Below are 23,525 nucleotides of genomic sequence, written 5' to 3'. Positions count from 1 at the left end.
ATCAAGAAAGGCTCCTGGTGTTGATAACAGCCCTCTGGAGTTGATACAAAATGGAGGTAAACCCTTGAAGACTAGATTTTTTTACACTCATCCTCTTAATTTGAGAAAATCGAGATGTTCTTGATGACTTGAAGAGTGCTACTATTATCACTATTTTCCAGAAAGGTGATCATAGTGCATGTGGAAACTATGGTGGTATATCACTGTTGTTAATTGCAGGTAAATTTCGTATGAATCTCTGTGTGCTTTATTAACCTCCCTAGGTGTGTCAGATATGAGCTGTGCTAGACAACTCCAGGAAAAATAAAGAGAGCAACAAGGTACTCACACAACCTGCCCTAGGAGTAACTCTTAGACACAACACTGGAGCAGGTTGATCACTTTTCATATCTTGGAAGCATCTGTCTAAATGGCGTACCTGCAAACAGGATGTTGGTAAACAAATTGGGGCTGTCCAGGTGCATTTGCATGGTTAATGCACAGTGTCTTCACGAATAAAGACCTAAATCTGCATACCAGACTCATGGTGCACATCATTGTCATTTCCATAATCCTGTATGACTGTGAAACTTGGACACTCTATTGCCATGATACCAAATATGTTATACTATTTCAAACAATGAAAAGTTCAAGGTGGAATAACAACAATATGGAAAGGGAAGACTGCTACTCACCACATAGAGGTGGCATTGAGTCACAGACAGGTACAGTGAAAAAGAATGCTAGAAATATTTCACTTTTGAATAAGATCCTTCTTCAGAAGGAGAAAACTCACACACATTCACACAACAACTCACACACACACGGCCACTGTCCCCATTTACTAAGGGCCAAGATGGACTAGTCTGGAGAAGGAATTTGTGTGAAAGCTGAAATATTTCTAGCATTCCTTTTCACGATGCAGCACCTTCTCTGTGTATTGAGTTGCAACATATCCTTTCCATATTTTTTAAAGGACATCATATTTTCTATTGACTGTAGAAATTATTTATTTAACAATTGTAGTTTCAGCCTTAAGGCCATTATCTTGTGATACTGCAAAATATTTTGGTTCAGTATGTCAGATTTTTAAAATCCTTTGACATGTATACATGCCTTTATCAGAAGCAAGCCTTTTCAAACTGTGAAGTGTGATCATTCACTCTACAGCCTTGCTCCAAGACTGCCAGTGTGTCAGCCATTTGTCCACCCTGCCCACTGGAAATGTTGCCTAACCCATTACTCACATATGGGTAAGCAAGCTGGAACAGCCCTGTCTACAGAAACTGAAGATGACCTCAGAACCAAGGTGGAAAGTATCATTCACACTAAAATGAGCTACAATATGCAGCCAGTTGCATCCACTGTGTTCAGTGGCTTCTGGCAGAGCCTCTTCCATGTCTTGGACAAGAACTCCAGGCAAACATACCGACTGCACACTAGCCTTCTTCCTACATACCTGGTATTTCCCTGAGGAACTTCATTGCCTGCCTGTGTTGAAGCTCCCAGTGACCAACTGTCCACCTTCAGTGCTTACCCAGATTAGGCAGGAAAGTCTACCACAGTCCCAAAAAATGAGGAATCCCTTGCTGGCTTAGATGTGTAATCATCATCACAAGCAGCATCTCTTGCACGTTGATAAGGCGTAAGGGAACAGCTGTGTGGTCAGTTACAAATTTGTCTTCTGCCCAGAGATACATCATCCTTCCACCGTCTGCTACTCACCCTTGAGTAATAGCAGATCAGTTAGATGTTGGCATCTGAAGACACAGTGACTGAGGTAATTCCAGTGACATAGGAACATAGGAGATGTTATAGGTGTAATCGCAGGTGGCTCAACATCTTTGCAGTTTAGGACAGCAGCCTGAAGCCTTCAGCTGTTGCTTCTATTTGTTCCCTATCAGTGGCCAGTTCATCTGGTGTCTGCACACAATAAGCACAGTTCATATCTATTTCCCACTCTGTAAAACTGTATAAAACACGAAAAATATCTACAGACCAATGCAGACACAGACTAACAAAGAAACTGCAAGCAGATCACAGCAAGAGAACAAACTGTCTGACCATGGCACAGAAGACAGTGTATATCTACTGTTAAAATTATGGGAGAAACAGCATATATATATATATATATATATATATATATATATATATATATATATATAATTATAAAAACAAAGATGAGGTGACTTACCGAACAAAAGCGCTGGCAGGTCGATAGACACACAAACATACACACAAAATTCAAGCTTTCGCAACAAACTGTTGCCTCATCAGGAAAGAGGGAAGGAGAGGGGAAGACGAAAGGAAGTGGGTTTTAAGGGAGAGGGTAAGGAGTCATTCCAATCCCGGGAGCGGAAAGACTTACCTTAGGGGGAAAAAAGGACAGGTATACACTCGCACACACGCACATATCCATCCACACATACAGACACAAGCAGACATATTTAAAGACCACCATTTTTCCCACGTGGAATGTTTCCTTCCATTTATATATATATATATATATATATATATATATATATATATATATATATATATATATATATATATATATATATATATGCTAGAGTCAATGGAACAAGATCCCTGGCACAAAAATGAAGTATATGGTAGAGACTATGAAGCAAGATCCCTGGCAGTTGGCAGCACTGTTGCCAACTTTCAGCTGTGAATCTGAATCACAAATGGCTACAGGTGAAACAATTCTTCTATAGAGCTATGACAACACAGACACATGTACACATAATCACGTTACCTGATTGGTTTAAGTATGTGCACGACACAGCCAAGCGTACTACATCTCCTGGGGATCTTCTTCTGCTGACTCTGCTATAGCTATGTAGTCTCTTAGTTGGTGGTGAATGCAGTGTTACTAAGTATTGTCACACAAATGAAAAGTGCAAGGTACTGTGTTAGCAGTAACTCACTGAATGCAGGCAGATGCACAGCACACAAACAAGTGCACATCTTCTAGCACATTGTCATGAATTTTTCTTCAAGAAGATCTCTACTGGGCTTCTAGGATAATGCACAATATTGCTTGTATTGCTAGTACAACCACATTTAAATTCATTATTCATAATAAATAGTCCTGAATACAGGTGCAGAGGCTCTATGAATGTCCCTTATCTCATTGTGTATCTAGAAGAAATATTTTGTCAGTGCTTGATATTCATCTCTAACCGTATCTGTGAAATGTGACACTGTGAGCCACCAAGAATCAACTGTATGTGTTAGACAGTTTGAACAAAATCATTACTAGAATCATACTTACTGACAGTCATGCTGCACAACAAAATTTTTCACTGTTTTGTAGAAACTGGTCTGATTCATCAGTTCACTCTCCCATAAAGTAACACATACAGCCCACTCACATTAATTTCACCACGACTTATGTTTGACTCCAATGTGCGATAACCAATCATAGACAGCAGGTGGCAGCATTAGCAGTGGAGGCTATATAAAACATGTCAGCAAACATGGGAAACAGTCATCGTCGTAATATGGAAATGGAGCAATATATCTGACTTTCTGAAGGCCATTACCATTGGTGTTCAGGCCAAGGGCTGGGTTTGTAAACTGCTCACATGCTGTCATGGTTAAAGTACACCATGCAAGGCAAAACGGCACTACCCAAAACCAGCATTAAGGCAACTGTGGTACACCAGGGGCCTTAGATGACAGGGGTGAATGGCAACTTTGGCATAGTGTATAGGCAAATAGACTGTTGAGCAACTGACCACCCAGTTGAACCAAGGGATTGCCAACAGCGTCTCTTCAATGATCCGTCAACGAACATTGCTGCAGGTGGGCCTTAACAGCAGTTGCTTAGTTCATGCACTTATGCTGACAGCTGTACAGCGATGACAAAGGCTAGAATTTCCATGCCAACACCATAACTGGACATACACTGAGTGGCAATGGGTATCCTTTTCAGAAGAATCACATTTTGTGCATCATTAAACAGGTGGCTGTCGTCGTGTACGGAGTGAACCATCTGAAAGCAAACACCTTGTATTAATTGTCGGAAGGCTCCAGGCCGGAGGAGGGAGAATTATGCTCTGGGGAATGTTTTCATGGCATTCCCTAGGTGATTTTGTCATTCTGGAGGGTACAGTGGGTCAACAAAGGTATGCTCTTATCCTTGGGGACCATATCCACCTCAACATGCAGTTTGTTTTTCCTTAATATGATGGCACCTAACAGCAAGACAATGCAAAGTGGCACACAGCTTGCAGTGTATGTGCTTGATTCATAAACCACTGGGATGACACCAAACACCCTGGATTTCAACCCAATTGAGAATATGTGGGGCTACCTCAATCGGGCTGTTCATGACTTGGATCCTCAAGTAAGAAACCCAGCACAGTTGGCCACATCCCTGTTGGTACCTTCCACAACCTCATTCTCTCTCTTCCTGCACCTCTTGCAGCAATCCACTCTGCAAAAGGTGGTTATTCAGGCATTTGACAAGTGGTCAGTTTAATGTGATTGTACAGTGTAACTGGTTTACTGAAAATAAACAAAAATCAAGTGTTGGTAACTTTACAGTGAAATGTGGCTCTCTGAACAATTTATATATCAGTAAAGTGCTGTAGATACAAAGAATTACGCAATCACTAGTTAATGGTCTGAGAAGGGTTGAAGCACTGATGGCAGCTTTCCTAGGAAAATTGCTGCTTGGATAAAGTGGATAACACAATAAGTGCACTAAGACAAGATAGTAAAAGATTTTGGTTAATCTACAGTTACATTCGTACTCTCCTAATTACTGTGAAGTGCATATCAGAGGGTACTTCCCATTGAGCTGGTTTTTAGGGGTTCTTCCCATTCCATTTATGTATAGAGTGCAGATGGAATGACTTTAAATGCAACAACGCACACTGTAATTAATCTAATCTTGTCTTTTCAATGCCTACAGGAATATTACATAGTAGGGGGTTGTAGTATATTTCTAGATTCATTATTTAAAGCTGGTTCTTGAAGCTTTGGTAGTAGGTGTTCATGGGATAGTTTGCATCTCTCTTGAAGTGTCTGCCAGTTTAGTTTTTCAGCATCTCCACGACCATGAGTCAAACAAACCTTTGACCATTCATGCTGTCATAATCTGTATCTGTTCAACATCTGCTGTCAGTTCTATCTCACAAATGTGATTGAATTGTGATAGGATGGGTTGCACAAGTGGTTTTTTTAGCAATCTCCATTGTACACTGATTGCATTTCTCTAGCAGTCTGTCAATCAACTGAAGCCTGCTGCCTGCTTTACCTGTGACTTATGGATGTATGTGATCATTCTATTTCATATTCCTCCAAATTTCACACTCACACTTAGGTGTTTGTATGAGCTGACTGATTTCTGTTGTGACATCTTGATATTATAGTCATAGGATACTGTAGGCAAGCTGTGCCCCGTACCTTATGATTCTGCCACACAAACTAAAAACAGAAACTGCTGTTATTGACATAGGGTACTCTACCACTCACAGATAAAGGTAAGAGTACCAGTGTGTTAGGAATGAGACAAGGATATTGGCACCCTTGGAAGAGTAATAATGGGAAGGAATGGTGCAATGGTTTTATTTAGTACCATGGAGGAACATGTATAATAAGGACTTTATATTGTTATTAAAGACTTCATATTATAAAAGGATGGATTGATATCATATAGACGACACCTTGAATGACAGGTAGCCACAATGAAAAGTCTGTTATGCACATATGCTTTCCAAAATAGAAAATACACATACGTTCACACAAGCGCAACTCACACGCACTGCCTCTGGCTGCATTTGGCCGAAGGCTTAAATGTATAGCAGTCTTTTCATTGTGCCTTTTTGCGGCTCAATGTTCCCTCTATATTGTGAGTAGCATTCTATCCTATTCATAATATTATTGTTATTCCATCCTGGAAAGACTAATAATTTGTTACTGAATATCAGTGACACTTTAATATAGTATTAAATTATGATTAAAGTTGCAGCAATTGTTTAAAAAGATTGATTCTGCATGTAAAATAATGATTAAAATGCATTAGGAATAGGATAGATTGCTATTCACTGTAAAGATGACCCATTGAGTTCCAAACAGTCACAGAGTTCCAAACAGGCACAAGGAGAAAACTGTTACACATGTAGCTATCAGCCAAAGCCTTTGTCGTCAAAGAAAACACACACAAATTCATGCAGGCAAGCACACCTCATGCACACTCGGCTGCCACCACCAGCAGCTCCAACCCGATGGAGTAACAGGTGGTACCATGGATAAAGTATGAAAAGAATAAGTTTCTACTCATCATATAGAGGATTCCAGTTAGAATTGCTGGTGGTGGCAGCCGAATGTGCATGAGGTGTACTTACCTATGTGAATGTGTGTATGTTTTCCATGCTGAGGAACGGTTTGGCTGATAGCTACAGGGATAATAGTCTTTTCATTGTGCCTTTTGCATCTCAGTGGTTCATCTTTATGATGAGTGCCAATCTATCCTATTCCTAATATTGTTGTTATTCCAACCTGGAGTTTCCATTGTTTGAGTAAAATGTATAGCAGTCAAAAGTGCTTTTCCTCAACACTGATCAAGGGTATCAGGCATTCTTAACATAGCTCAAATGATAAAAGTCTAGTACAGTTGAGATTTTGGTCTATTATTTAAAGGTTCTTTTTCTTTACAAAGATTAATAATATTTACAGTCTTTTTATTTTGCAGATGTGGAAAAGAAGCACATCTTAGTACTCGTGCTTCTCAAGGCACACAAGGGCAGGCAACTATGTTCCGTGTTGCACGTGATGATGCCGAACGACAGATATGTGAAAAACTGAAGCAGAAGCTGGATGAATTTCTGGAGCTGGAGAATTATGATTGGATGTTAGTGGAGCCCCGTGGTCATGCTTCTAGTTTCATCACTGATCTGATTGCCTTTCTAAACAGTATTTTCCAATCCTTCACTAATCTGCCTGTAAGTGTACGTTGTAATACCCAGGTGTTTTGACCCATGCTTTGTTTCAAGGCAGGCATAGTTTTACTGGTAATAAGGTTTTCAACCAATTAAAGCAATAAACTATTTTATACGGTTAGGTTTTTGAGAGATTTTTTTCGAAATGTACATGTCCTAGGAAACATGACAATCCAGTAGCAATTAATGTTAAAGGAACCGGGAGTCTTGTTTACATGTATGCATAAATTAGATCTGAGTGCTCCAGAAGCATTACATCTTCAGTATAAACATCAGGATTGTTTTGGTGCAAAAGTCACATCTGGATACATAAAACCATGGTGAAATTTATGGAAGTAGGCAGCAAAAGGAAAATGGTGCAGCAGCTGGATTTACATTGTTTGTTCTTATGGAGCCATTGTTTTTGGTGTCACTGCTGATGTTGTTGATTCACAATTCATTCAGCTGTAGCAACTGTTGAATGCAAGCGACTCTAGGTGCAGTCATTAGACTTTTCTAACATTGACCTGCAACCTGTGGAGTTGTGCTTGCTGTGGAATCACTGTAGCTTGTCAGTTCAAATCTGATCACCAGCAAACATTTGTTATTTAGTATTTATCATTTCTAGAAAGTGCTTGGGACTTCTTGTATTTATAATGTGTACACATTCCAGGGTATTTGATATTTTTAATAACAACAATCTGTGTTCAGAAGGTACTCTGTTCTGTCTGCATTGGTGTTCATAATAAATGTGCTTTCAATAATAAGTGTTGTGCTTCATGGATGACTGTGCTTTCCGATTTGGATGTGCTTGTGATTAGGGCATGAGATTGTTTGGTGGTGATGTCACGTACTTCCAAACATCTACATCACAGTGGCTCCAATGAGGCAACATAAAATTCATCACCTACACAGACAGGAACCAGAATACATTGTTCCCATGTTTCATGTTCGGCAAACCAATAGATTCCTAAACAGCACTAAGTTGGCTGCACATCAGGCATCTATCAGTGTTTTCTGGAGACACTGGCCAGGACCCGACAAAATAGCCAGAAGTGTTCCACCACATCGCCAAATATAACAGACTGTATGACATGATGATGTGTACTTTTATGTGGATGGCACAATACAATATTGGTCCGAGGACAGCGAAGAGTAGATCGATGTCTAGGACAGATTGCAGGCTGATCTGAAGAAAACATTTGTTGACAATCAGCAGCGTAGTCAACATAGTGGAAGAACAATTTAAAAACAGGGCCCAGTATCATGGGAAAATGACAGTCTTTTGGTCCTATGCCACATTGTGAATCCAATGACAGGAATTGAAAGAATCTTACACTTGGTAAAATGGAACACAGAAGACATGTGCCAAGCTGTTCTGGTAAAGGATGTCACAACAGAGGAATTCATGAAGTGGTGCTAGCACATTGAGGAAATGCAAAAGAAAAGAGGTGTGACTGTATCTCGAATATGGTCCCTGTGGCAGTTGTGGGGGACCACTATTTACAACAATTACCAAGATGTAAGGAGATCTTATCAATGTCATCATTAACAGTCAACCTGTCTGGGTGCTAGTACTTGTGGGCTCCAAATAATGTTGACTGCTGATCCATACCAGCTAAAGAAGATTATGTTCCGGTATACAAAAGGGATAATGCTGAAAGTCACGAATGGAAGATATGTGCAGCTGACTAGAACATTTGTTGCAAGATTAGCTGTCAGTGAAAGAACACAGCCCTTTTGAATTTGTTGTTTTAACAGAATGTAGTCATAATGTTATTCTCAGATGGGACTTGTCACAGGCATCAAAAGCAGTCATAGACTGTGGAAGATCAGAGCTACAGATTGAAAAAGCTATTCCAACAAGCGCACAGAACAAATATTACTCTGAACAGTTGTTTGCTGTTGAATTCATTATTATTCCACCATCATTAATTAAACCAATTTCCATCATCAATCTAGATGCTCAATTCAACTGTGAAGCTTTTGTCGACTGCAAAAAGCTGCTCAGGCTCAGAAAATAAATCTCCATACCAGCTACAATCACAGCATTGCAGATGGTCAAGGAGACCTTTGGATCATTAATTGTCACAACCAGTTACAACTCATCCCTAAAGGTACATGCAAAAGGACAGCCAAACTGGTCCAGGATGAGCATTTCAGTTCCATCAACAAAGAATCATGCTCTTCTACTGCTACACACAATCCAGTGGAGGAAGCTACTAGTGAACTGTCAATATGAGCTGACATGATATAGGAACAATGTTGGTTGGTGTTCGGTGTTCTGTGCTTTGAAATCCAGAGTGAAGAAAAGACAGACCGATAATCAATGGTAAAACACCGTGTCAAGACTGGGTATCATCAACCAGTTAGGCAGCACTCTTATAGGGCTTCACTAACTTAATGGCAGATAATCCAGCAGGAGTGGTGGAGATGCTGCAGGGTAACATTATTGAACCTTCAAGTGTCCTTGGTCCTGTCCTGTGATCTTTGTGGAGGACAGCACTTGCCATTTCTGCATCGAGTACTGACAACTGAACAAAATCATGAAAAAAGAAGTGCACCCATTGTTGCACATTGATGACACTCTAGACTGCTCAAAGGGAGCCAAGCATTTTTCAGCTATGGACAAGCAGGTAAGCTACTGGCAAATCAAGCTTGATGAGGCTGATGGAGAAGAGACCACTTTCCTAACACTTGATTGCTTCTGTGAGTTCAGAGTTATGCCATTTGGAGTAAGCAATGCTCCAGCCACCTTCTAGTTTATGACGGACAGACAATATGCTTTGACATCTTAAATGGAGGATGCCTTTGTTGTCTTGATGACACTGTCATTTTATTGAAGACTTTCATGACTTACATCATTTGCAATCTATATACCAGATCAAAAAATGGCAAATCCAGGATGCAGTAATGACAGTTTTATGGAAAGGATAGATTACTGCTCATCATATAGTGGAGATGTTGAGTCGCAGGCAGGTACAACAAATGACTACTAAACACTTAAGCTTTTGGCCAGAAACCTTTCTTCTGAAATAAACAACATACACACACACATGCACACACATTCACGCAAATGCAGCTCACAAGCACATGACCACTGTCTCTGGCTGCCGAGTCCAGACTGTAAGCAACTGTGCATGATGGGAGAAGCAGTCTCGGTGGTGGGGTCATGGAGGAACATGGGATAGGGATGGGGAGGGAGAGCAAGGTACGGGTGGGAGACGGTAAAGTGCTCCCACAAACCATCCCCCACCCATACCCTGCCTCCCCCACCTCCGCACCCCAGCTTCCTCCATACCACCAGATTGCTTCTCCCGTCATGTGGCAGTTGCTCACAGTATGGCCTTGGCAGCCAGAGACAGTGGTCTCGCATGTGTGTGTGTGTGTGTGTGTGTGTGTGTGTGTGTGAGAGAGAGAGAGAGAGAGAGAGAGAGAGAGAGAGAGAGAGAGAGATAGATCGTTTGCATGAATGTGTGTTTGTATGTTGTCTATTTCAGAAGGCCTTGTAGCTAAAAGCTTAAGTCTTTTGTAGTCTTTTTTTTTGTGTGTCTGTCTGTGACTACATCTCTGCTATGTGATGAGTAGCAAAATATCCTTTCTTCAGAAATAGAAAACCTTCACACATTCACCCAACAACAACAACAATCCGACAACAATAGCCACTATCTCGGGTGCATAGGTCTGATTGAGTCTGTATCTCACATGAGCAACAGTCTGGTAGTGAGGCTGCTTCTTGGGTTCAGTATCATATTGATGTTCAGAAGTGGATGCAAACACGAGGACATTGACTATCTTTCAAGTAATTCTTTGCCAGAACACAGCCTTGTGGATGAAATCTCCATCAATGCTGCAGTAAATGACTTTTCAGTTGATCAGATGGAATATCCAGCACTGCTGAAAACCATATAAGCCTTGAAGGATGAGGGATCAACAAAAGTAGAATTCCAATTATTAAATAGAACATCATATAAAAAGAACTATGAACCAGTAGGGTGGAAATTGTTGATTGTAATCCCAGCTCATCTACAGCCAGCTATCCTGGAGTATTTTCACAATGCCACAATATCTGATCACATGGAATTTGTGAAGGCTATAGGTAGCATCAGATGCAGGTATCACTGACCAGATCTCTGCTGATTCATTAAACACTTCATGAGCCACGAAAAGAATGCTAACAACAGAAGCACATGATGCAATTACCTCCAGGGAATCTGACACTGATTCCACTTGCAGCAGTGCCGTTCTGTCAGATTGGAATTGACCTCGTGGGAAGATTACTGAAGTCAGCAAACAGGAATTGATGGCTGGTAGTCTTCACGATCTATCTTACCCTCTAAGCCATCACCAAAGGAGTGTTGACTGCTGAAGCTCCAGAAATTGCCATAGAAGACATTGTAAAGCAAATAGTTCCCCATCTGGTGATCTCTGATTGTGGATAAGTTTTCCAGTCAAGACTAGTATCAGAGGTAATTTCACATTGCAACACTGCCCACATGATAAAAACTGCCTACCCCCCACCTATGAATGGCCTCACTGTGTGGGTTAATAAGATGTTTGCAGAAATGCTCTCAATGTAAGTTGATGTTAGGGAGATTGAGATACAATACTGTCCATCATGATGTGAGGCAAAACATTGTGGGCTTTTCTTTCTGCTCCACACTCTTGAGACTGAAATAACAATGGATATACTTCTGTTTCAACTGAGAGGAATAATCAGAATGACTATTTGAAATGCTTCATTACCAGGACCAAAGAAGCAAGATAGCAGGCTCGCATATGGTCACTGGATGCCCAAGAGAATGATCAAGAGCACTATAACACCAAGCACCGGACAATCAGATACAGACTAAGAAACTTGATATGGTTTTTAAACTCGTGCAGAAAGTTGGACTATTGGAAAAGTTACTAAAATCCTATTTTGGGCAGTATCATGTACTTCGTCGCTTGTCAGATGTCACATATGGAGTCAAGGATTGTGACCCTCCTTGTCCTTTGTATGAAGCCTTACTACAATACTGAGATGTTGATCAGTGATAGGGGCTTCTCATTTAAGGAAACTGAGGGCCCACTCAATGATCTTCAAGCTCGAACAGTAGAGGAATACCTTCGGTGCTCATCATAATGAAGAGGATGAGAAAAGGCAACCCGAACACGAGGATCCTCCAGTGCTACCATATGGAGGGCCACTGAGAAGATCTAAATCTACTGCACTCTAGTTGGCTCCAGTGACAATTTTGAAACACCAAGTTGTTGTTTCTCCAGGAGAGGGAGAAATGCCATGAGCTGTGGCATAGCAGTTAGTATAACTGGTTAGCATTCTGCAGGTCACCAGTTCATACTGGACCACTGGCAGTTATTTGTTATGTAGTATTCATCATTTCTGGAAAGTCCTCAAAATTTCTGTGTTGGAATATTGTGTAATATTCAGCGTCTGTATAAATAGGAGCACACTCTGTCCAGGAATTCTACCTGCATGTTGGCATGCATAAAAAACGTACTTTCAGTGCTAAGTGTTGTACTTCATTAAGAATCATGCTTTTGGTTTTGGACCCGATTGTCATTCCAGTGTGACAATATTTTACATAACTGATTCAAATGGCTTTGAGAAGTGCAAGACTGTATGTTCATAAGCCTACTTTTTGTTTTTTCTTGATGCTTAAGTCACATCTGTGACTATAGCTTTGTCACAGTTGCTACCAAATTCTGCTTTCTTTGTTATGTACTTCATTGCTAACATTAAGGACACGACAGAATTAAATCGTGTTTCTGTATTATCGATTATTGTGATTATTACACAGGAAGTTGAAGTTATTCAAAATTCCCGTGTATTGAATACAGTCATGTTCACACCTACAAAATATGGATAAAATTACCAGGATTATCGATTGATTGTAATGTAATGTGAAAAATACATCTATAAGTAAATTCAAACCTGCTTATATATGACAAACTAAACTGTGTGCTGGACAGGATATAAACCCAAATCAGTGCATTTTGTGGACAGCGGGCCTGTAATTACAGTATCCGAGCCAAACTCGCAGACTAATTCAAAGCTCTAATGCTTCACAGATTCCTCCCCTCCTTCCAAGTTCTGCTGAGGATCTCCTGCAGTAAAGTGGGCCTTACGTGTAGAAGGGTATAGGTGGGCTTTGGCTTGTCCATATAATCAAGGTTATTACTTTATTCTCTGCAGAGTGTGTATTGATGATATGTAATAGTTTAAAACTGAGTGCCAGGGTTTTACAGAGAGCAAGAGAATTTATTATCAGTAATTTCAGTTTCCTTCTTATACCCCCTTGGTGGGGAAGATGGAAACAGTTATGCTGTTGTGATACATTGTAAATTACTTCCGTTGTTGAGACAGCATTTTTTAGTTTATTGTCCTCTTCTTATCATAAATTTAAAACAGATATATTGCCTTTATCTTAAACAAGAATAGAAGTAGGACAGCTGAGTATCAGACAAGCAGGTATTCCCACATGTTTTCTTTAACAACCCAGCCCACTGTCGGTCTAGAGTGCATTGAGCTCGAAATAAACATCTGACTGACTTCAGAGCATTCTTTCTATTAATTCTGTTATTCTCTCAGACTGTTTCATATGAACTGAGTCCCTTTTATTTGTAGCTACTCTGAAACAGTTAGGTGACACTTTTAGATTAATTCCTTGCATCTGAATGCTGTATACAGGTTTGAAATTAAATGATGAAATTTCATTAGGTGTGCTGTGCTTTGTTCAATATCTGTGAAATGCCTAATGAAAAATCAACCTAATAATGTTATAATTAATTTGATTTTGCCTTTTTAAGTTCCTTAAGGTGGCATTCTGTCAGCCCAAAATGTTTAGAGACCGGATTAAGAAAAATAGAGAAACATTAAGATAGTGGCATAGTCTCCCCCATGTGAATACAGCATACATCACATTCATACAACCACATGAGACTGTCAGAAAAGTTCTCCTTCAGGATGTTGCTCAGCTCCCATGCCACATTGGTTTGAATGTCAATTATCTTGTCAAACTCACGACCCTTCATATGAATTTCTGCTCTTCGTCATTTTGTGGTATGCTCATATTGACAACAGAAAGTCTTATCACCTGTGAATATTGCTCCATATACTTTCCTGGCGTAATAATTCATTGTATTCATATTGAGTCTCCAGCCGAACATCTTGTCATCTGGACACAATATTTCGGCGTTTCACCTGGCCGCCATCATCAGGTGAGTAGGTCGTCACACTATCTCATTGGAACTGAAGTCAAACGCGCCACGGTGGCTCCTTTATACACTGACCATGGGTCCACCTTGCGTGCACAAAAATAACTGCCCTATAGCCACAGGCACAATAGCTCACCAGTGGTGAAAGCTCATGAAAACGAATATTGATATCAAACTCTATTGACAGTTTTTGAAGACAGAGACAAGGACTGTTGTTTCTTAATGTCAAACAGAACAGGGTTCCAACTGTTACTTAAAGGATACCCCTTATCTCTGTTTATAATATTGTCAGGTAGCCGGATTTCAATGGTTTCTTTCACTACACAGTCCCAATGCTGCGACGCAAGGGCAACCACTTGTCTCTCATTGTACAGCATTTTAAGTCCTTCCGTAAGACAATGTTTGGCCACTGCAGATTTTTCTGGCTGAAATAAATGTGTGTGGCAGTGATGCTCCACGCAACGATCCTGGATGCTACGAATTGTTTGTCCAATATAGACTTTACCGTAGTGGCAGGGAATCTTGTAGACTCCGGGCTTTGTCAAACCTAAATCGTCCTTCACTGAGTCCAGCAGACCTCTGGTCTTAGCTGGCAGACGGAATACACTTTTAATATTAAATTTATTTAAAATTCTATCTGTTTTTAAAGATATGCTCCCCGCAAAAGGTAGGAATGCCACTGACTTGCTTGGATCTCCCGTTGGTTCTTGCGAAGGTCCAAACTGCAGAGCACGATGGATCTGATTGTCAGTATAACCATTCTGCTTGAATACAGCTTTTAGATGGTCCAGCTCTTGTGTCAGGCTATCTGCATCCGGGATGTATGCCCATGTGTAATGTGGAAACGATACAGAAACTTAGCATGCATCAGGTGGTGATGAATAGATACATGGGGAGACTGGTAAAAATATCAGGGAATAGCCTGGAGTGGGAGGCATGATTATGATAAAACAAAAATGAATGGAGGGTGGCAGGAAACATAGGCAGACAAGCGGATATTAAACGGACCAAGAAGTTCTTTCCAGGACTCCAAGGGATAAGAAAAAACCGATAGATGACTTAATGGGAAGTGAATACATGACATTGATACATATAGTGGAGCAACATGGATGCTTATAGCGGAAGATAATATGCATGCACATGTGTAGAGGGTATGTTTATTCAATAGTGGATGTCAAATGGTGATGCTGAGTACCTAATACATACAGTTCACATACACACACATAAATGGTTAATGTACTGGAAGCATATTACACTGTAAACTTACAAAGCGTTTCAGCAGAGGGACATTTGAAAAGAAATGTTCAGTGTAAAGTGACAGATCTGTGAGTGTTTTGCGAAAGGTGGTGGATAACTGGGGTGAAGTGTCTTCTTAATCTGTTGAATGGGAAGTAGTTCATTGTGTGAGCACATGTTCTGTGCAGTAGACACTTGATTGCTTATATACATATATGATGTTGGTAGCTAAGATTATAAATAAAAATGATTTTAAACAAGCAACTTCCATCATTTTGTGCTCTCTGTGGCTATTTATGATCTACTTTCTCTTATTAAAGTTCTGAAGTTGGAGTACAATGCATATACTAACATCATCATTTTACTGAAATGTCTGAAAATTTGGTTTAGTGGTTCACATTTTGTCACCAAATAATGTGGAAATAAGTTATTGTAAGTCGATTAAAAGGTTTTAATTATTACTGTTTTTATTAACTAATTTTACAGCCAGAAGTGGCACAAGTGGCTTGCAAATCTGCCTGCGAGCACATAGCAAAATCCATTATGGCTTTTATGCTGAGTGATGATGTGAAGCAGATATCAATGGGTGCACTACAACAAATCAACTTGGATACAATACAGTGTGAACGTAAGTTACTGTTTTCATTAGAAAATTATAAAGATAATGTTTGTATGATGCTTAATAATAACTTTAATAAATCACAAGACAAAATTGCTGGCCATTCCCTACATTCAGGGGGTTTATGTTTAATTCTGCTGATGCAAACATATAAAAGTAAAAGTGACACACTGTAGTTTTCGGAACTAATAGTTCCTTCATTGGCAAGGATAGAGGGATAGGCCAGGGAAGGTTAAAAAGGAAGGGCAGGTCACTCATACCCCAGGGCGAGAGAGACCCACCTGTCACTAGGACAAGGGTGCACAAAGATGGAGGAGAAGAGATCTATTATCTCAGGAATGGTGTGGCACTTTTATAGTATCTGTTGGCAGAACTAGATATTTTGCCATATGGAGTTAAGTATTGCCCAGCAATTTTGTCTCATAATTTATGAGTTTTCTATCTTGCAGACGAATCATACGCACAAACAGTACCCTCATCAGCCAGAACATTATGACCACCAACATATTATTGATATAAACCCATCCAGGTGATACCAGTGTCACCTGGCAAGAAATGACTGCTAGTCAAACACACGCACGGTGTACGTAGTATCAGTGAGCATGCTGTCCATGTGTAGAATGGGGAAAGTGTGTGATCTCTCTGAGTTTGACTGAGAGCAGATTGTGGTGTTCCAGAGGCTTGGTACAAGCATTTTGAAAACTGAACGACTTGTCGGGTGTTTGAGGAGTGCTGTGGTGAGTGACTTCAATACATGGAGAAACCAAGATGAAACCACGTCCAGACGTCGTGGGGTTGAGCAGCCACCCCTCATTACATAGGCCGGACAGAATGGTAAAACAGGACAGGCAGTAAACAGTGGCAGAACTAACATCACACTGGACAGAGTACAAGTGTGTCTGAACACACAGTACACCGAACACACTTAACGATGGGCCTCCACAGCTGATGACCCATACAAGTGCCAATGTTAACTCCACGACATCGGCAACTACAACTGAAATGGGCATTTGATCAGCAGCACTGGACATTGGCACAGTGGCAGAGTACTGCATGGTCTGATGAATCCCAATACCTTCTTCAGCACACTGTTGGGAGGGCACAGTTTCATCGTCTTCCGGGCAATGGCTCCTTGACATCTTCATAGGGGACAGAAACTAGCTGGTGGCAGCTCCATTACGCTCTGGGGAACGTTCACATGGGCATCCATGGGTCCAGTGGAGCTGGTGCAAGGCACCATGATGGCCAAGAAGTATTGTACACTGTCTCACCCCTTCATGACGATCATGTTTCACAACAGTAGTGGCAGTTTTCAACAAGATAATGCGCCATGTCACAAGACCAGGTGTGTTGCGGAGCGGTTCGAGGAACACAGAGGTGAGTTCCAATTGATGTGCTGGCCCCCCAACTTGACAGTTCTGAACCTGATTGAACACTTCTGAAACATGATTGAACATGGCAACAGAAGTCATCACCCCCTCCCCAAAATTTACGGGAATTATGTGACTTGTGTGTACAGATGTGGTGCCAACACACTCCAGTGACTTACCAAGAACACATTGCTTCCGTGCCACAATGCATCTCCACTGTTATCCATGCCGAAGGTGGACGTACTATCTTTTAGGTAGATGGTAATAATGTTATGGCTGATCAGTATAAAAAGATATAGTGATTTGATATTTAGGAGAGCACAACTGTTGTGTGGTTTTATTAAGTATTTTTGCATTTGAAGGGTATAATGAGGGATGCCATATGTTTCAGGGTTGGGTGACAGTTGCAATTGCAGTAACTCCACAATATAATTTTATGACGCAGTATTATGCTTCATAATGCAGCCTACCTCATTACATTTTATTGCATAATATATAAGCACAGTCATCTGCATTTTGAATTCTATTTGTGCTTAATTCTGCATGAAAGATTTTGTACATTTTATTAAAAAGAATATTTGTATTGAAGTTTTGCAAACTGACCTGCAGCAGCAACATATAGTGTGCCAGTATGCAGGCACTTCACTCGTAGATGCATGACGTGTTTCCTTAATATGGCAACATGTGTAGCATAATGTTCTCCATGGTACTCAAAATTTGTCAGTTTTTGAGGAAGCTTGTGTGGTTAATTAGTGTGAACGTACCATCAAAATACACAATGATACAAATTGTGTAGTATACTGCATTTACTCATATATGGAAATGTTACCGTATATGCTTATAGTGATGTTTGATTGTGCATTTCATGTAATTTTGAAACAGTGTATGCCAAGCTACCTCTGCATGCTTATTTTTAGACCTGAAGATTGTTGTTATTACCGGAAAACAATAACCTGATAATAAACATTTGTGGTCCATGACTGGATTTATAATAGAATAAATACTTCCTGAATTGCTGGAGAATCGTACTGTGACTATGTTGCAACTTCCTGTTCTTTTTAACTCCTTAAACACATCATGCTAATTGGAACTCGTGAGTGAGTCCTTCTGCTGACTTCATGTGAATTTTTTATAACCATCTACACCTGTACATGAGGTCAACCTCACCTTGGTTTATCTGTGGTTACTTCTTCTTGTTTCCACTTCACTGTCACATCAACAACAGTACACCTGCACAACTCCGGGAAGGTCAAATGTCCTTGATGGACTTGTTACTCAGGTGACATCCAATGACTAGTCTGTGTTCGAAGTTACACAGCTCTCCTGACTGACCCATCCTGCTGTTATCACTTCTCTGCTGACAACACAATATTCGTCATGTCCTTGTACACTGGCAGGTCTGTCTATTGTGACATCTAGTTTTCAATTCTACATATTTAAAGGCATCCAGATACATTTTTTCAGACAGTTTATCATCATCTGTATTCTCTCTGTTGTGTAATCTATTTTACTTGTCCTAATTTGAAAACTGAAAGTATACTTATATAGGATGTGGTTTTTCCAATGTATTTTATCATTGTCGTTGTACTACAATTCAGTAATATCCTATTTATCACACTTACTTTTTATTTATAGTGATTTCTATTAATTGATATGTCTTTGCAATGTTTTTATTTATATATTTTTGTGGTTAATGTGTTGTCTCAACTGTTGTGAAGTATATTAGAACAATGTTAAGGTAGATAAGTTGGTGAACTATGTGCTCTGTCCAGAGAGAGATGAAAGAAATCTTCCACAGGAATGTTCTGTCCATCTGTCTTGCCTGCCTTTGTCCCATACCACATGCTTCAGCTGGTCTCTTTAGTATTGGCAGTACTGCATGTCTCATAAGGGAATCAATGATTACATTTTATACTCTCTTTAAACATTGCTACATGTATTGTCAGTGAACATTATGGTAAAAAATTTGCCCTCATGAAACACATACTTACTCAAAAGTCTTCATTAAATATTCAGTACACAAGAAAATGAACATGATAGGTGGGACTGGCAGAATGATGCTATTGGCTGTCACATCTCACGATACAAAAGTTTTCTACAAAACAAGGTCACAGTGTTACAGCACAGTTGTACAACTGAAGCAATCCCGTAGTGGAAGAAGCCAACAGCAAAGCCAGAGTGTATGGGAGCAGTGACAGGGTATTGTCCCCAATAACTTTGATGACTTCCAGAGTCATTATCAACAAATCATACAAAAAAATACATTTCCATTCTCTGCTGCATGTCACCATCACTGATTTTCATTTATGCACAGCACTTCAGACACTATTAATTATGGATTTGGTTGTGCATAAATGAAAAAAAAAAAAAAAACAGTTCCTTTTTGTGTTAATGTTATATCTCTTATAGCTTACAGAATTCCCAAAGCTTTACAATTTTGTAGACATTAGCATTTTGTCACTTCAGATCAGTTTTAAGATGCTGTCTTGGTCTCATTTGCCATAGGCATAAACATTGTCACCATGTAATGTTATTATTCTGTTTACACTCCCAAAATGAGATGAGATCACTGAGTACAATGGTTTCCATCGTAGTAAAAATTTCAATTGCATTATATCTCATTAATAACTTTTAAGTGCCTCTGGAGCTAACAGTGTACATTATCTCCAAAGAAACTGTTTTTAAAAATATTTTGTACAATATTTTCATTCTGAAAATGTACTTACGTGATGTAAGAACTGCCACAAGAAGAAAATCACTAAGTCCTATGAATGTAAAGCACTAATGTGTCAGAGTGATGACAACATTCAGTAATCATGTGCAATGAATAAAAAAGATACCTTGTTCCAAAGCAAACAAAATAATTAAGCAGTGGTGGTACACATAATTTTGAATGTTGTCACTTTTGTCATAGCTTTTCCACAAGCTTGAATGGAAAAGGACAAATATTTTTAATATCCGCTTCATTAAAAGTCTCTAAAGCCAACATACATCAACAAAAAATGAAAAATGAACACATTTGAAGAGATAATGAAAAAATGATATGTTTGTATGGAACACTGAGTTTCGAAGATAAAATTTGTTCACAATATGTCAGGTAATGGGAAATTTGAGGAGGAAGGCCAGAATGTAACAAGGAGCTTATAATGGTAATATGAGATTATGGAGCCAACGAAAAGATCCAGTAACATCCGCAATGGCTGCATTTGTAGAACTGTTAGATGTCAAGCACTGTAAAAAGAGTAAAAGATTTCAAATAGCATATTCAAAAGAGGAAATCCGGAAAACTTTCTTCATTAATAATTAAAGGAGCTATGATAAATATTATTTGAATTATACACAATTAATTATTGCTGTGGTAATGGAAGCCACTGAATATAAAAACAATAGCCCAAGATTGGAGCATTTCAGATGGCTTATTGATATTTTTTGTTGTTAAACCAGTGTAAAGTAGGATATGAACTAAGTGGGAGCAGTGGATTGGTTAAGAAAGTACTGATATTTGGCAGCAGCTGGGACTCAACATTGTGATCTACACTTTAGTAAATGATGTCAACAGACACTGTGTCATATCTTTCACCAAGATGAGCACAAATTTGTTGTTGTGTAAACGATTTAGTGTTTCTTATTAATCAAGCCTCCTACTAATATAAATGTAGAGCAATTTTAAAAAGCAAACAAGAGAAACATAGTAATCCATTTGACAATTTCCTCTTACAAAAGCATTCTCTATTTTGTAATGTGTCCATTTCATAATGTGTGCATTCTGTAATGTATGACTTCAGAAGCACATTAAATAAATTGCAGATTCTGAGGTAAAGTATCTTTTACACAGAATTTGCGGCATCAGAACCTGTTCCTGGTCTGGAAGAGGGTGCTCTACTGCAGTACTTTGGAGATTTACGGCAACTTCTTGATCTCTTTATGTCTTGGGATTGGCCTACATACTTTCATGACTATGGTCAAGAGAACAGCAAATATCAACGCGTCAGTCCAAACACAGCAGTGCTTTTGCTTGAGAAGTAAGTATTTGCATAAGGCTCATTAAATAAAATGATTATATTCATTCATAACACAAATTCTTATGCCACTGCAGGTTGCGCGAGGCAGACAAGAAGAATGTGTTTTCTGTCCTGAAAAAAAGTGAACGGGACAAGAAGAAACTTTTGGAAACTGTCCTGCGTCAACTGAGGCAGTTGGCACAAACAACAGCCACAGCAACAGTGACTGGTGTAGCAGCCTCTCCCACGATGGCAACATCAGCAGCCACTGCTGCCTCTTCACCAGCTCCCCCAGTTCTAACATGAGCTGGGGAAAAGAGCCATATGTGTCTCGTTATGTTTGTATTATTCAAGCAACAGAAGTGGCATTAAAAGGATTTTATGTGTGTTCTGCATATTTGTGCTGATACTTCAGGGTATATGTTGATATTTAAAGTATATATAGACCACCATCTCTGCTACTGCTGTAGCTGGGGTGGTGATTTACATATACTTTAAACCTATTGAGTGTGAGCAAGTTGCTTCTGTGGATAAAGGATCCAGATGGAGTTTGTTCCTTTCGAGAACTGAGTGTGCCAGATTTGTAAGGAATGTAACATTTTCCTGATAAATAGACTTCCTGTGTATTGTAATTTGTATTATTTTTGTCGTTGCACTGACTCCCTTCTACTGAGTTTATTGTGATAACTTATGTGCTTGTAGAAAATAAACCCTTACCAGTTACAATAATGCTTCTAAAGCCACTAAGACCCCTCCGATGTAAACAGTGAGTAAATTAAGAGCAGCTGTATTGTGACTGTGTTTCCTCATAAATGGGTCTACCTTGCAATTACTCTTTAGAGTTTATATAAGCCTTTCTGGTTGCTGGTGACATACTCCACAATAATGGTGCAATGCATTGCTTGAAGCAGTGCCTCTGCAAGTATGGGGAGGAGTCTTAAGAGCAGAAAGATTTTGAAACTGAAGCATAGATATGAATTATATTTAAGAAACTACTTCAATATTGCTAAATATAAACATGGGCTAACAACTTGCAGTAAATAAGACAATGAATCCTATGATTATTTAAAAGAAAACAAAAGTTAAATGAAAAAAAGGAAAACAATGAGGAACTGGGACAAAAACATAACACACTGTGTATCCACTTTTCTGCAGTCCTCTTTCCAGCAACGGCAAGTGCATGCTGTGCTTTGTTTCTCTACTGAGCATCAACAGTAATGGTGTGGATGTGTTTCAGCATTATTTTTCAAATTAATTCATGTGGAACAGAACAGAATAGTAGAGGCACACTGTATGCCTACATGTATGACGGATACAAATATGTTTAAGAGCCATTTCATGTGAGTCAATTTCCAAAATATTAATTCTGGGAGGGAAAATCCAATTGATATGGTAGACAACAACCAAATCCAATTGGTTACTTGCTGAATGTGCTGGATACCAGCTTGCCACTGTACTATAGTTCATCCTTACATAAAAGAATATTCATTGTCATGCAAGCTTGTCAAGATCAGGGCTAATATCAAAGATATGAAAGAAGTATACCCTGCAATTTTGGGCTAGTGAGTGTTTGCAGGAGATGTAGAAATGTCACATTAACACAAGACACATTGTTTCCAGACCATAACTTCATCAGTCTCCTGTCATTGTAACCAACTTTTAGAACAAATATTCATTTGACATTTGCAGGAAACACTGTTAAAATTGGTTGTCAGGAAATGCCATCAATTTACTATTAGTGTAGATTCTGTAGATTAGACAGAACAAAACTGTTTGCTTTCCAGGACAGACACATGGACTTGCTACTTAAATCTTTGAAGGGAGTTTCGTGTAAGCCCTTGTCTTTGTCTTTAATTTTTGTGACATTAATCAGTTAAATACTGTCATCACAAGTGTTCTGTTATTTTAGTCTCATCTGTTAAAGATGTTAATGAAATTCAAACCCTCTAGGCTGATTTTGGTTTTCCGTTGATTCATGGTGCTGACCATATTGTTTCTCTCCTTTATTAAGTGTAGCACGTTTGTATGTGCTTTTCCTTTTCAGTTCCAGAACATAGCATAAAAATGTAAAACCCATAGTGTTGTACTATTTTATGTTGACATTCATGTTATTGCTTCTGTTTTTGTCACAGGTTAATTTTTTCTTTTTTTTTCCAACTATTATATTTGA

The 23,525-nt window shown here is 39.3% G+C and overlaps 1 protein-coding gene across 3 annotated transcripts in view; it reads left to right on the top strand.

Moving 5' to 3' along the window:
• Positions 1–21,987, top strand: part of LOC126464312 (exocyst complex component 6B) — a 159,254-nt gene extending 137,267 nt beyond the window's left edge. For all 3 annotated transcript variants that reach the window (XM_050096227.1, XM_050096225.1, XM_050096226.1), the window contains exons 13-16: positions 6,686–6,935; positions 15,852–15,993; positions 21,190–21,376; positions 21,451–21,987. In XM_050096227.1, the coding sequence (XP_049952184.1) occupies positions 6,686–6,935; positions 15,852–15,993; positions 21,190–21,376; positions 21,451–21,661 (790 nt within the window). In that variant the 3' untranslated portion in view covers positions 21,662–21,987. The remainder of the gene's footprint in view (positions 1–6,685; positions 6,936–15,851; positions 15,994–21,189; positions 21,377–21,450) is intronic.
• The last annotated feature ends 1,538 nt before the right edge of the window (positions 21,988–23,525 follow it).

Source organism: Schistocerca serialis, chromosome 1 (genome assembly GCF_023864345.2).
Source record: "Schistocerca serialis cubense isolate TAMUIC-IGC-003099 chromosome 1, iqSchSeri2.2, whole genome shotgun sequence".
Classification (NCBI taxonomy): Eukaryota; Metazoa; Arthropoda; class Insecta; order Orthoptera; family Acrididae; genus Schistocerca; species Schistocerca serialis.
Note: the sequence above shows the minus strand (reverse complement) of the source record. Positions and strands in the feature narration are given on the sequence as shown.